Here is a 15,782-nt window from a genome sequence, read left to right as displayed (position 1 = left end):
GGAGGGGTTAAAGAAAACCTGTAACAACAAAAAGTTTCCCTGGGGGGTATGGAGTCCCTGGGGGTCCTATGGAGGCTTCCCCGTCCTCCTGTGTCCCACAGCGGTCTCGCTGTGCCCCTCCGAACAGCGGGGATGTAAATATTTACCTTCCCGGCTCCAACGCAGTATCGGCTCTCTGCTCAAAGATAGGCGGAAATGGCAGCACTACTGCGCAGGCACAAGTCTCCTGAAGCTGAGTAGTAGAGCGGACCTGACAGAGATCGCCTATTTCCGTCTATCTCTGTGCTGAGAGCCGCAACAGCGCCCCCGCTGGAGCCAGGGAAGGAAAATAAATGTAGGTTGTCAGACTATTTGAGCCTGAATTGCCGGAGACTTCGGGGGAGGCAGCGCTGGACTGCCTGCAGCTACAGGGGAGGGGGAAGCCTCATTGTGACCCTGAGGCTTCCCCCTACCGAGGCGAGTACCCCCAAGGGGAACTTTTTTTTTGTTACAGGTTCTCTTTAATTTACCCATGCCGCCACCTATAGCTTCATTCCACTGGCGGTCTGCATAATGCCACTACTTCCTTCTTCAGACTCGGGAGAGAAGAGAAGTGGCGTTACCTGGCCCGCAAGTGAACCACCTTGGCTATAGGCAGCAGCATAGATACATTAACCCCCCCCCCCCCCCCCCCCCTCTGCTGTGGGCAGCGCTAATTTAAATTTCGATTATGAGTAGCTGCGTACTCTAAGCTACCATCGCTGCTTTCCCATTTGGGATTTGGCTGAGCTCCTCCGTTTTGCAAATGGAACTATCTCAAGGTGTCGTGGGATTGGGTAAGACTAGGGGCGGGGCTTACCAGGTCCAACAAATGGTACAGGGGGAACCATCAGGGGTCCCACAATGTTGGCTGCGGCCGCTGCTCTGGCATCCAGACTCTGCTGCACCTGTGGGTGGGAAACACGTATTGCTTATACAACGTATACAATGAATACTGAGCGCTTGAGAAAGTCAACATACAAAATAGCTCCTCCTACTCAGACCATATATAGAGGAAAGGGAGGTGCGAAGGGAGGTGGCCAAATCAAATGCAAATCAGTACTAACCCTTGTGTGTATATAGTCACGTAAAGGGAACCTGAGGGGGGGGGGGGGGGGGGGGGGGGAGGGGGACTTTGTTTATCCCCCCACTCCAAAAAGAGGTATCCCCCGGAGTGGGGTGTAACGATCCCACAGGTCCCTAACAACACCTGGCTCAGTTGTTGGTTGGGTTGTATAATTTTCATACAATTAGTGACCCACCACAAATTACTAATGTCAGCCGCTTGAGATTTTAACCACTTTATCCACCATTGCAGTATATCTACGTCCTCTGTGACTATCTAAGCCATGAGTCAGTAGATATACGTCCTCTGTGACGTCATCTAAGCCAGTGTTTCTCAACATTTTATTGGTATGTACCCCTTCTAAAACCCTTTACTCACTAAGTACCCCCTAACATATTAATCATTATTACAAGTACCCCTTGACAAATATATATTTAATCGTAGTACATGGTAATTGGTTCTAAACTATTTCCAAGCAATTACTATTGCTTTTAATTAAGTAAAATACTAATTTGGTGTCGTTTAAATAAGATTTATCATTTTGTAAAACTCTAAATTCTTATTCTTGGTTAAGTATATCAAGCCCGAGTCCCCCCTGGAACCATCAGAAGTACCCCCTGGGGTACGCGTACCGCATGTTGAGAACCTAGGGTCTAAGCCACGAGTCGGTAGATATACTTCTTGTAGCAGAAGCAGTGCTGTGCAGGATTGGACTTGCTCCTGTGCACATTTCTGGCACTATCTGATGCAGCACTAATTGGTGAACGGGAATATATGTTCCCTGAGCTAATGAGATTAATTTTTACCATTAAAAATACTTTTATTTTCTCAGTTCATAGTGAAAAATACACATTGTAGCATTATTTCAGAATCAAATATCTTCACCATAAATTGTGACCGGAACATAATCTAAGTTTTGTGATAAGCGGTAAGAATAACCAAAAAAAAATGTGTGTTTTTTATCTACAGTAGCACTTTTTTATTTTTAAAGAGACTCTGAAGTCTCAACAAAAATGTCTTTTTATTTAACTAATATGTTTAACATCTTTGCCCTAACTAAACCGCCGCATCCCCTCCGCTGTAATCTCACCAAATTCCCCCAAACTCCCCGGGAGGCAATCCGGGCAGTGCTTCCGTGAGAGGCAGAGCTATGAGCTGCAGCTCTGTCTCTCAGCGCGTCTGTCAGCCCGGATCGCCGCCTCTCCCCCGCCCCTCTCAGTCTTTCTTCACTGAGAGGGGCGGGTGAAAGAGGCGGAGATCCCCCGCTGACAGACGCGTGTGAGGCAGGGCTGCAGCTCATAGCTCTGCCTCTCACGGAAGCGCACTGGGGCAGCAAAATCCACGACCAAGAAAGTCGTGTATTTTGCAGGGGAGAGGGCGGGAGTTTGGGGGGATTGAAATAGTTTATAGCGGCAGGAATGCGGCGGTTTAGTTAGGGCTATTATATTACACATTTATTAAATAAAAAGATTGTTTTTGGAGGTTTCAGTGTCTCTTTAAACTGGAATTGGTAAAACTGAGAAATAATGTGTTTTTTCTATTTTTTTCCTTGTTTTCCCATTAAAATTCATAGAAAACAAAATTGTTCGAGGGAAAAAAAATAGCATACAATGAAAGCCTAGTTTGTCTTGGAAAAAAAACATCAACTGAAAGTTGGCTGCATGAAAGCCCACTAGAGGGCGCTCCGGAGGCGTTCCTCCTATCGCCTCCAGCAAGCTTAAATAACAAGGAAGGCTGCAATGAGCAGCCTTCCTTGTTTGGCTTTCCTCGTCGCCATGGCGACGAGCGGAGTGACGTCATGGACGTCCTGACGTCAGCCGCCTCCGATCCAGCCCTTAGCGCTGGCCGGAACTTTTTGTTCCGGCTGCGCAGGGCTCGGGCGGCTGGGGGGACCCTCTTTCGCCGCTGCTCGCGGCGGCGATCAGGCAGCACACGCGGCTGGCAAAGTGCCGGCTGCGTGTGCTGCTTTTTATTTGAACAAAATCGGCCCAGCAGGGCCTGAGCGGCACCCTCTGGCGGTAATGGACGAGCTGAGCTCGTCCATACCGCTAAGGTGGTTAATAGTTCCCTACTGGACCTTGTGTTTATAGTACATTCCCCTGGTACGCCACTAGGACAGTTTGTTAAAGCATGACACACAGCAACAAACACTACCAAATAAAATGCAGGATCTCGGCTCTCCAAAAATGCTGCATTCTCAAACTAAGCCAACCCACCAAAATCATTGCGGTTCCATCCCTCGGACTGGTCCAATCATACCAGCATACGATTGGATTAGTTGCATGAATTGGTCTACAGAAGTGCTCTGAACAGAGGCATTAATCTGTAATTCCTCAGATAATAGAATCAGAGCATCAGAGCAGATTTAAGTATGTAACAGCGCCCCCAGATACTGTGCCCGGGGAAAGATGCAATGCCCTCCCCCCCATCCAGACCCTCAAAAAGCACTAACATTTTTCCTTCCTTCTGAGAAATGCACTCACCTGGCTGTAGGTATTCGTGGCTATGATCGGGCGAATCATGGGCATGGGAAGTGTTGGTACAGGTGCCACCGCAGGGACAGTTGGCACAGCAGGGATGGCTGGCATAGCCGGGATGGCTGGCATAGCAGGGATGGCTGGCATAGCAGGGATGGCTGGCAGAGCAGGGATGGCCGGCAGAGCAGGGATGGCCGGCATAGCAGGGATGGCCGGCATAGCAGGGATGGCTGGCACAGCCGGACTGGTCAGCTGCACAGGAAGAGAAACGGGATCGCTGGGAGGCAGAGAGACTGGCGCTCCCAGAACTTCCTGTTCAAACCTGAAAGAGAAAATTTCGGATGAAGTCACATACTGGACACTAAAGCAAATGACTATAAAGCCCTGGTTTCATATTCCATGTTTTTAATGCATACGATCGTATATTTGCTTTAAAGTGTACCTGAGGTGTCCTCGAGCCTCAACATTCTGAAGTAATAAAGCCAATCTAATATCTCCAGTTTATGGTAAACGTTTCTCAAGAACCCTGCAGCATTTCTTTTAGGTCATGAGAAGGAAGGCAGTAAGTACCCTACTCACAGAGTCCTGCAAGTTATAGCTATGGCAGCTAAATTGCATCTCGCTTCCCAGTGGACTAAACCAACTCTTAAAGGACATCTGAGGTGAATATATATATATATGGATGGATGGATGGATGGATGGATATAGAAAGACAGATAAATAAACAATTGACTCTATCATCCTTCCGCTAAAAATGACTTTTTAAGATATCCCATAGTTGTGTTTGATATTTAAATCTTAAGTTTTAACGGTTTCATGGCCTCTTCTCAATGACACATTCATTGAAGTATGCAAGAGCTGAACTATTGCCCCTTTTTATCTCTTTCTTGCTCTCAGATGCCATTTTCTGCCAGGAAAGTGTTTTATGGCTGAACTTCCTTATCAGCGAGGGTTACAACATAGTCCGACCCGATTGTAAAGTGTCACTTGCATACCTGATTTTTAACTCTTTCAGGCAGAGAAAGAAAAAAAGGAACACAGCACAGTTATTTGTGTACTAGGCACTGTACATACACATGTCTATCTCATCATGTCACATGTCACCTCGGGAATCCTTTGATATCAAGGCTGTGGCCCATCGGGTGCACAGATTGATGATATATGAGTGTATGTTGGCCACAATGTATGACAGGTTGGGATTGTTTCAGAAGACCTGGGACCCCTGGATCCGCTATGATGATATTCAGGGCCTTCAGTATTTGCTGTATTTTGATTAATCCCAGTACCTTGGATTTGTTGTATTGGCCTTTTGCACACTGTATTCTGGGCCACTGCTTTACCTGTTGTGTTCTGCTTGTTTCTACTGATATACAAACAGTTTTTTTTTCTTTACTGTTTTATATAAATAATTGATTGTTGGTGTTCTACAAAAGCTTTTTTATCCGCAATGATGTTTTTCTTCTTTTATCTCTCAACAAAAACCTTTGAAAGAGGTTGATGAGATAAACGTGCATGTACCATACAAAGCATTAATAACCAGGCTGTTTTACTGGTTTTATTTTGCTTCCTGAAATACTAGGAAAATTTGTACTTACCTTCGGTAATTTTCCTTTCCTGATACAACTCCATGTCGGCATACTCTGGGTTAGGTTCCGCCCCCTTAACCCCTACAGGACCCAATAAAATTATAAAAGGGGCTGAACCACCCCTACCTGCATTCTAGTATAGTACTCAGACCTATGGACCCTTGACGGGTGGGTCGCATGCCGACATGGAGTTGTATCAGGAAAGGAAAATTACAGAAGGTAAGTACAAATTTTCCTAGTTTCCTGATACCTCCATGTCGGCATACTCTGGGATCTAACTAGTAGAATAAAAAGACAAGACGGGTGGGATATAATGCAATAATTAATTATTTATCAACAGCAGATAACACTTTTCTCCCAAAGTTTACAGTAGACAGTGCCCCCGGATCAACCCGGTAGTGATCAATAAAGGTATTCGTGGAAGTCCAATTTGCCGCTTTGCAAATGGTGGTCAATGAAACTCCCGAATAAGCTGCCCAAGAAGAGGCTATACTCCTCGTAGAATGTGCCGAAGTAGAAGGAGACTCCGTCCCCCTGGCTCTATATGCTGTCTTTATAAGCCTGATGATCCATGTGGCAATTGTCCTCGACGTCACCTCTTTCCCTTTCCGCGGACCTGAGGGACAGATGAACAAATGCTCTGTAGTCCTAAAAGATTCTGTGTCCAGCAGATATTTCCGCACAATCCTGGCCACATCTAAAGGATGATCTTGTCCTGGAAACGCTGGCAAATTCCACTCTTGATTTAGATGCTTTTCCGACACCACTTTAGGCAGAAAGTGTAATAGTGGTCTTAGTACAATCCTATCTGGGAAGAACATTAGATAAGGATCCTTGTAACCCAGCGCCTGAATCTCTGAGACTCGCCGTCCAGAAGAAATTGCAACGAGAAAAGTCGTCTTCAGCGTCAGATTCCAAATCATGCATTGCTCCAACGGCTCGAATGGCGGACCTGACAGATATGATAGAACTAATGGTAAGTCCCAACTTGGCATCGTTTTCCGGATAGGAGGCCTAATTTTCAATAGGGCCTGGAAATACTGTTGCACAGATCTTTCTGAAGCTAGCCTGTATCCAGTTAGTGCCGAGATTGCTGACACGTGTCCCCTTAATGTGCCGACACTTAATCCTAGCTCTACCCCAGATTGGATAAAATCCAACACTTGCGGAATAGACGGATTCAGATAGTCTATGTTGTTTTGCATTGCAAAGTCAATAAACTTTCTCCAAACCCTGTGGTAGGTTTTGTTCGTAGATTTTTTCCTTGCTTTTAGTAAGGTTTCTATCACTGGCTCTGAGAATCCAGATCTTCTTAAGATCCCCCTCTCAACCTCCATGCAGTTAGCTCCAATCTCTGCGGGTTCTTGTGCAGGCACATGTTCTGGGATACAATGTCCGGAATCTTCGGTAATCTCACCGGTGGGCACAAGGACATATGTAACAACAGAGGGAACCAAGGCCTCTTGGGCCAGTATGGAGCAATCACAATTGCTTCTATCTTCTCCGATAACAGTCTCTTTATAAACCTCAGAAGGAGCGGTACTGGAGGATAAGCATACACCAGAGATGCTTTCCACGGAAGGGCTAACGCATCTGTTCCCATTGACTTCGGACACGCTGTCCTGGAGAAGAAATTGGGTAGTTGATTGTTCATTGACGACGCGAAGAGGTCGATCTGAGGCAATCCCCACTGGTGCACCAGACCCATAAACACTGACCTCTTTAGTTGCCACTCGTTGTTCCTCATCGTTTGCCTGGATAACAAGTCTGCTTGGATGTTCTGCACCCCTGGAATATATATCGCTCTTATCGCCGTCCAATTCTTCTCTGCTCATTCCATCAGAGGAGCCAATTCTCTCATCAGGGTGGCACTTCTGGTTCCCCCTTGCTTCTGGATGTAGGCTACAGCTGCCTTGTTGTCCAACTGGTAGCATACCGCCTTGTTCTGTAGTAGGTGGGCAAATCTTCGAGAAGCCTTCACCGCTGCTCAACTCTAGTACATTCGACACTACCCCCAGTTGGGGAGGCACCCATATATCCTGAACCCATTGATCTTGACAATGTGCACCCCAACCCAACTGGCTGGAATCTGACGTAAGGATGGTCCAGGTATATGGAATTAACGAGTGTCCCATCAGGAGATTGGAATCCTCCATCCACCACTGCATCGACTTCTTTGTCCCTTCTGTCAACCAGATTTTCTGATGCATTGATACTTGATTCCATTGTTCTAGGAATTCCCACTGCAATCCTCTCATATGCCATCGACTCCATCTTATCATTGGTATGCAGGACGACATTACTCCTAGTAACTGTAGACATCCTCTTGCACTGCTCCATGGCCTCTGAATTGCCTGTGAGCACATATTCTTGATTTTGTCGACCTTCTCCACAGGGAGTGATACTGTGTTCTCCTTCGTATAGAAGAGAGCCCCTAGGTACACTAGATGTCTTGATGGGCACAACTGGCTTTTCTGCACATTTATGACCCAACCTAACTGAGTCAGAAAGCTCATGGTTTGATCTCGATGACAAATTAGTTTCTCCTCTGTCTCTGCCAGGATCAGGATGTCGTCCAGGTAGTGATGTATTCTTATCCCCTGGACTCTTAGTCTCGCAATCACTGCTATTAAGACCTTTGAGAATGTCCTTGGTGACGTGGATAGTCCGAAAGGAAGAGAAGTGAATTGGAAATGCAGATCCAGTAGCGCAAACCTCAAGAACTTTTGGAAGTCGTGATGAATCGGTATGTGTAGATAGGCATCTTGCAGATCTATTGACACCATCCAATCGATTGGGGCTATTGACAGTATGATCGACTGAAGTGATTCCATCTTGAATTTTGCCAGGGCGACCGATTTGTTTAAATATTTCAAGTCTATAACTGGTCTGAAGGTGCCGGTCTTTTTCTGTACCAGAAAGATTGGCGAATAAATCCCCTGAAATCTTTCCTGTTGAGGAACTGGAATTATTACCCTTTGTTGAGCCAAGGATTCCACATAGTCTTTTAATGTTGATCTTTTCTGCACCCCCCTTGGTAGGCGGGTAGGCACAAATCTGTCCTGCGGCCTTGACTTGAATTTCCATTTCTGCCCTTTTGAAATTGTAGATATCACCCAGACATCTTGAATCTTTTCCACCCAGACTTCCCTGAAGGCTTTGAGTCTGGAACCTATCGGGAAAGACTGGGTGGGCGCACCTTCAAAAGGACTGCTTAGAAGTCCCTGGATTCTGTGCTGTTGCCTTGAGATTCCTAGCCAGCGACGCTTGCGAGCTTCTCCAATTCTTTCTAAACTGTTTTGCCGGCTTGTAACTCTAGCTGTCTTTAAATCTATTGTAGGCTTGTCTCTTGCCGGCTGCTGCTGGTTTTGACTGTGGCCTATCTTGTGGTATCAACCCGGGTTTTCCGCCTGTGACTCTTGAAATAGCTTTATCCATTTCACTTCCGAAAAGGGTTTGACCATCAAAAGGAATCTTAATCCAGTTCTGCTTCGAACTCTGGTCGGCCTTCCATGGCTTCAACCATAATGCCCTCTTCGCAGTCACTGCATTCAGCATAATGCGCGATGATGATCTCAGCAAGTCTAATGATGCTTCTGCGATAAAATCTGCCGTAATCTTTAAATCCTCAAGCGCAGTCAGAATCTCTGTTTTTTCCATCTCCATTAGGATAGCCTCTTCTATATTTGATACCCATACCTTCATGGCCTTTGCCACTGAAGTTAGTGCAATGGATGGTTTGCAAGCCGTACCTGCTGACAGGTAAATCTTCTTTAGATCATTGTCAATACGCCTATCCAAGACGTCAATAAACATCACCGAATTTTCCATAGGTAACGTTACATTCTTAATCAGTCTTGAAAGTGACGCGTCCACTGTTGGCGGATTCAGTAAAAATGGCACTTCCTCCTCCTTCAGTGGGTACAACTTTGCAAATCTGTTCTGTACGGAAGGCTTGTTTTCCACCTTTTTCCACTCCTCCAGAATCACGTTTCTTATTTCCTTCATTAATGGGAAGGTTGAGGACTTTTTCACCAGATGGGTATAGTACTCCTTGTTTTGCTCTAGTTCCTCCTCCTGCTCTGTCCACTCCAATGCTTCTTTCAGTGCCGCTATAAATGGTGCTGTTAAACTGAAGCTGAATAACCCTGGAATATCTTCTTCTCCAGTGTTCACTGTGGAGTTGTCATTGTCCTGTCCCTCTACTTGAGCCGACGTAGACGTGTGAGCGGAAACTTCCTCTCTTACCACTCTCCTGATGACGTCCCCTATTTCTTCTGACTTATCTTCATTACTTTTTGACAATTGTCCAAAACATGACCCACAGACTGTCTTATCCTGCAGAGCTGGATTTGGGCAGGCCCAACATTGCCCCTTATTTGGAATGCTCCTGGAAGGTGGTGACCTTGACCTTTCCCTGAAGTGATAAACATCATAGCTATGATGGTGACGGTATCTGTAATATGAATCACTTCTTCGTCTTGGTGACCTCGACCTAGACCTTGAACGTCTTGAATCCTTATGACTCTTTTTGGATTTATGTTTTTTCGGCTTTGAAGGAGAACGTGCTCTTACGGGCACCACACTCGATCCTTCTTCTTTAGAGCTGGAAGACACAAACAACAATTTATGTTGTTTAGAGCTGTCCCCAAAAAACTCTTTTCTTTTTTTTTTTTTTTTAATTTACTGTCCCTTTAAATTTAGAAATGAACCTTACCCAGAGGGACTATCATGCTCTGAATCATCGGCACCTGCAGGATCCACTGTGAGAACAATCACAAAACAAAAGAACCAATTAGACACCATAATAAAACAAAAACACTTTTTTTTTTTTTTTTCAGCAACCAGCATACACTTACTTCCAGCCGCTTGAAACTAATGAGCCACCGGTAACTCCTATTCACGAAAATTCCCGCAGCAGCAGCGCCAGCTTACACAACCTCCCAGGATGACAGCCAGCCTGCTACTGCCTCTCATGCTCTTTAAATAGAGCGCTGCAGAAACGTGCCCAGCGTACCTTCGCTGAACTGGCACGCTTCCCTGCCCCAATATGGCCGCCGCCGCTCAGAGCCTCCAACCCCATGCGGCACATGCGCAGAGGCGACTTCCGGACGCTGCCGACGGCTCCGCCTATCCTATTGAGCCGTCCGCCTCCATGACCAGCATGGCATCCTCCGCAATTCAATCCAGCGCCAGTGCACAGCAACAAAACACCCAACGGGCGCACGGCGGATCCTGTCCTTTAGACGGCAGGCACCGCAGAGCATGACATGCCCACACCCAGGACGCACCTTTAGTAGCTGTGGTGTGTGAACCAGGCAGGAAAAGAAGTTCCACAAAGAAAAACCTGCCCAAGGTAAGGTGCTCAATGAGCTTTGTATCTTCGTAATTCAGAAAGACCAAAAACATACCTGAAATGCTTCTACCTACAGCCAATAGCTAATGGGTCCTATAGAGGCTGAGGACGAAAAAAAGAATGCAGGTAGGGGTGGTTCAGCCCCTTTTATAATTTTATTGGGTCCTGTAGGGGTTAAGGGGGCGGAACCTAACCCAGAGTATGCCGACATGGAGGTATCAGGAAAGTTAATTTTAAGGCATGGAAGTGACAGCTTCTGTCTTGTCACCTTGTTGGGAATGTAGTAAGCATCACTGATAAGCAAATTACAGCCACAAAAAGTTTTCCTGGCAGAATACAACTTCTGAGGGCAGAAAAAGGACAATAGTTCATGTATTGTAACTCTGAAAATACACGTAATACGCCGCCACTGATTAGAGACAGTAAAACATTCAACCTACTTTGTAAATGTTAAATATAAATTAAGACCCTTGGATACTTAAAAAGTCATTTTTAGGAGTAGGAGGCACAATGAGTTTTTTCCACAGATTTACTGGATGATCTGTTTTTCTGATCCTTTTTCTAATCTAATTCCATTCACTTCTATGAGAAAATCAATCAGAAAAACTATCGATAAAAACAAGGAACACCAAGAGCCCCGATAGTGTAATATGTACTGGTAAATGGTTACTAGATAGAGTAAATATTAATACTCACAAACCAGGGTTACCATTAGGCAACTACTGTTAGGGCCGGTTCACACTTGCGGTTCCCTGCCAAACGGACCGGATGACCTGACCGGATCCGGGTTTGGAACCGTACGGTTCTGATCCGGATCCGATCCAGATCCGTTTGGCAAAAGATAGTAGAAACCGAATAAAAATGTTGGGGTCTGGGAGGTCAGCAGAAGGTGGACCTGTGGAATCAGGCCCTCCGCTGTTTAGCACTCACCTCCACCTCCGACATACTGCCAACATCTCCAGCACGTTTAAAGTCACTGCTGCTCCACTCCAAAATGCTTGCCCACGTGTCCCCATCCAAAATCGCCGCTACAATACGCATAGGAAGTGGGGTAGAACATCCGGATTTTTAGCCAGTGTGTTGTGCGCTCTCCGGTTCTCATTGCTTTGTATTGGCCGGATGGTGTAGTCCGGCTCCGCTTCGGATACGGCTGCCGGAGGAGCCGGACCAAAAAATAGCGCATGTTGGGTCTTATGCCGGAGTCCGGATCCGGTCCGGACGAAACGGACGCATAGGCTTTCATTGCTATGCCGTGCGTCCGTTCTGCATGCGGTCCGGCTCCGGCCTGGCGATTCCGGACGGCGACCGCTAATGTGAACCGGGCCTAAAGCCAGGTGGGGAGATTTTCCTGACCCCACTCAGGAATAAGAAGTCGCTCTCTGTAGATGAGAAGAAAGGGGGTTCAACCCTCCACCCAGGGTGCACTCAATATTATGCAGGAGAACAGAGGCGCCAGAAGGTTAAAAGGAAGCTAAATGAGCTTAAAAGCCAAATTCTTGGTAAATAGAGGAGGTAGTGGTGGACTTACCTCCTCCAAGTAGACACACAACGACTGTAGCAAACACAATCAATAGATTTTATTTATGAACTCCAAATATGCAACGCGTTTCGCAGGTTTGATCCCGCTTCATCAGGCAATGACAACGGAGCAATAGCATATGTGGTCACTAGAAAAGCCAGGCACCTCTGTGTCTTCTACTGACCACATATGCTGTTGCTTCGTTGCTATTGCCTGATGAAGCGGGATCAAACCTGCGAAACGCGTTGCATATTTGGAGTTCATAAACAAAATCTATTGACTGTCTTTACTACAGTCGTTAAGTGTCTACTTGGAGGAGGTAAGTCCACCACTACCTCCTCTATTTACCAAAAATGTGGTTTTTAAGCTCATTTAGCTTCCTTTTATCCTTTTGGCGCCTCTGTTCTCCTGCAGAAAAACTATCGAAATCAGATCGGACATGTCGGAAATTATCTATCGAGCCATCTATATGCCAAAAAAACTCATGGTGTATTCCCAGCATAAATCAAACTGTTTATCTCATCAGTTTATTTTCACCTCAGGTTCCCTTTAACTACCTGAAGACCGTGTCACTCCAACGGCCGTGACCGCGGCTGCAGCCTCAGGACCGCCTAACGCCAATTGGCGTCAAGTCCTGGGGCCGGCTACTGCAGGAGATCGTGCGCATTTCCTGCTTGGTAGGCTCCGCTCCGCCTTCAGTTTCCTAGTGGCGATTGCCGCTCGGAGACTGTTCGATGGCAAAACCGCTGTCTTATTAACTTGTACAGCGCTGCGATGTGACACGGCTGTCCCCCTGGGAGACCTGACGGTCATCGGCTGTCATAGGCTGAAGCCTATGACAGCCGATCATACTGACTGGCTGGCAGGGGGAGGGAGGTGAGAAGAAACATATAATAAAAAAAAAAAAAAAGACATTTATTTAAAAAAAATAGACAAACAAACATAAATAAACAAACAAACATCTGTGGGGAGGCGATCTGAACCCACCAACAGAAAGCTTTGTTAGTGGGGAAAAAACTTGTGTACTGAGTTGTGCGGCCCTGCAGTTTTGCCTTAAAGCTGCAGTGGCCCAATAAAAAAAAAATGGCCTGGTCTTTAGGGGGGTTTTAGTACTGTAGTCAAGTGGTTAAATAGGAATGAACAGTTTGTCCTTTTTGCAATATATATATATATATATATATTTAGAATACCAGAATGTCTGGGTATTACAATTTAATTTCCCGCTGCAGTCGGACAACTGAAGCTGTCATATTTAGTATCTTTTAAAGAGAGTCTGAAGCGAGATTAAAAATCGCTTTTTACCTTTTATTTATGTGAGGCATGTTTGCCCCTGCTAAAACGCCGCTATCCTGCGGCAGGACGAGGGGTCTTTACCCCCTCAAATCAACCCTGCAAAATCCACGACTTTCTTGGACGTGGATTTTGCTGCTCATGGAGGCAGAGCTATGAGCCTCAGCCTTGCCTCCAAGCGCGTCTATCAGCCGGCGGATCTCAGTGAAGGAAGACTGAGAGGGGCGGGGAGAGGCGGCAATCAGCGCTGATAGACGCGCATGGAGGCGGAGCTACAGTCATTAGCTCTGCCTCAACAGGAAGCGCTCCCCAGGCACCACGGAGGGGATTTGGGGGGTAAAGACCCCTCGTTCTGCCGTGGGATAGCGGCGTTTAGCAGGGGCAAACATGCCCCTGTTGAATATAAGGTAAAAAGCGATTTTTAATCTCGCTTTAGAGTCTAAGCAATACCAGTTGCCTGGCTGTCCTGCTGATCCGCTGCCTCTAAATGGTTTCTTATTTAAAGCAGAGCAATGAGAGCTACACATGGATTTTATACTCACAGGGGAGGGTTAATGCTTTATTACAAAATGAGCAGGGAGGTGCTATAACCCCAATCCATCGTATGCCACCTGCTGCGATGCCAGGTCACCCCCAAATCCCTCTAGCAGTGCCCTGCGTGGCTATAGGGACTTATATGTGTGTTTTGTTTTTTTTTTGCTGCACGCCATCCACTTTTTTTCCCCATACAAACTGGACCGCAGGCTATTGATTCTAACAGGCAGCGGTTCTCCCCCCTCTGTATTTGCATGTGGGGAAACACAGGAAATCGCCCCTAGTGGAAACTAGCCCTTACTGTAATGTGTGCACAAAGAGTTCATCTCTTTCAGCAGAGGAAGGAGATGGGTGGGGGTCAGGTAACTTATTATTTAGTACTTATATTATACAGTATATAGCGCCGACATCTTCCGCAGCGATGTACAGAGTATATATTGTCTTGTCACTTAACTGTCCCTCAGAAGGGCTCATAATCTAATCCCTACCATAGTCTTATGTCTATGTATGTATTGTGTAGTGCGTGTATCATAGTCTAGGGCCCATTTAGGGGGAAAGCCAATTAACTTATCTGTATGTTTCTGGGATATGGGAGGCTGCCCATGTGGATGTGATCAGCTCTTTGCATCGCTAGTCTTGTTTATAGAGACCCAGCAAGAAACCTCATAGGGGAATTCAGCTAATGTGATTGGGGGGACGACACCCACTCAAACTGCTAAATTTTAGATAGGTTATAGTAAACTGCGACCTATCTATTCAGCCAATCGCAATGCTTTGTGCTATAGTAGGATGTGATTAGAGAGCCGTTCCCTTTGAGGTTTCCTGCTGTGTCCCCAAAAACTAGACTAGCACCCTCTCTGATGGAAAAGGAACTGAATCCGGCATTTGGGCATAATTTGTGGTTCCAAACGCATGATCCCGAATTCGATCACCAACACTACCAGCGATGTGTTCTGTAAGAGTCATCCGTGAGCTGCTGTACACATGCTAGACTCTCAGCAGTGACAGTCATCATCACCCACCTCAGCTGCATTTCATTTAGCATGTGTACAGGGCTTTAGGGCTCGTGTGCACAGACCTTTGACTTCAGCAAAACAGTCATTGTAACATTAGCTTTATTCAAGTCAAAATCAGTTTGTAGTCAGCTGCTGAGTTTCCCAGGAGTACATGGACCTTTTGTAATTCTTTAATTTCGAATTAAGATTGCTGTCAGTAAGTAACTTTAGCAAAAAGGTCAGTGTACTCTAGTCCTACAGGTGACATATTAGGAATCAGCTAATGGGATAGATAATATGCAGGCGGGTATCTCTGAGCATAGGGGGCTTCACTAGAGGCCAGGCAGGAGCTCTGGTTTGCACAGGGTGAGGTTAAGAACCCCCTGTCCCCCACAACCAAGACCGGAAGCTGGTTGTGCGCTGCTTTAAGCCTTCCCCCCTCAATATAGCAGCTTCTCCTTCCCTCCCTCTCTCTCTCTGGTGGACTACAAATCCCAGGCGGCCATATTATGCGGTCACTCACAGCGCCATCTCCGCCTCCATCTCCTTCAGCTTCTCCTCCCCGCTCTTCCCCGCCATCTTCTCGGCTTTCCACACTCCGCCACTCGGTGAATGCTAGATCCCAGAGCGCAGCTCCTCCATACGCACGTCACTTCCGCTCCCCGACCGTCCAGACGCAGGGGACGTGACGCCACCCAGCCCCCGCCGCCATCTTGTTGTAGGGCAGAAAGCACTTCTTGCCAGGATTTGTGGGAGAGGCGGAGCTTCGTACAGACACTGCAAAATACCGAAAATTGCATGCAGGAAAAGGAACATTTTTATCTAAATAATTTTTCTTTAAAAAAAAAATTCTATTTACTTCAGAGCAGAACATTTATTCAATAAAGCCCCTGAGTGGGGGCCTAGATTACCTCCATAGCGCCCAACGGTGCCTTTTTTTT

At 46.3% G+C, this 15,782-nt stretch overlaps 1 protein-coding gene across 2 annotated transcripts in view; it reads right to left on the bottom strand.

The window, feature by feature from the left end:
- Positions 1-15,500, bottom strand: part of RBM42 (RNA binding motif protein 42) — a 45,694-nt gene extending 30,194 nt beyond the window's left edge. For both annotated transcript variants that reach the window (XM_068241871.1, XM_068241872.1), the window contains exons 1-3: positions 15,365-15,500; positions 3,568-3,883; positions 839-926 (exon numbers count right to left, since the gene is read on the bottom strand). In XM_068241871.1, the coding sequence (XP_068097972.1) occupies positions 839-926; positions 3,568-3,883; positions 15,365-15,420 (460 nt within the window). In that variant the 5' untranslated portion in view covers positions 15,421-15,500. The remainder of the gene's footprint in view (positions 1-838; positions 927-3,567; positions 3,884-15,364) is intronic.
- Between the last annotated feature and the right edge of the window lie 282 nt (positions 15,501-15,782).

This window comes from Hyperolius riggenbachi, chromosome 6, assembly GCF_040937935.1.
Source record: "Hyperolius riggenbachi isolate aHypRig1 chromosome 6, aHypRig1.pri, whole genome shotgun sequence".
In the NCBI taxonomy this organism is placed as follows: domain Eukaryota; kingdom Metazoa; phylum Chordata; class Amphibia; order Anura; family Hyperoliidae; genus Hyperolius; species Hyperolius riggenbachi.
Note: the sequence above shows the minus strand (reverse complement) of the source record. Positions and strands in the feature narration are given on the sequence as shown.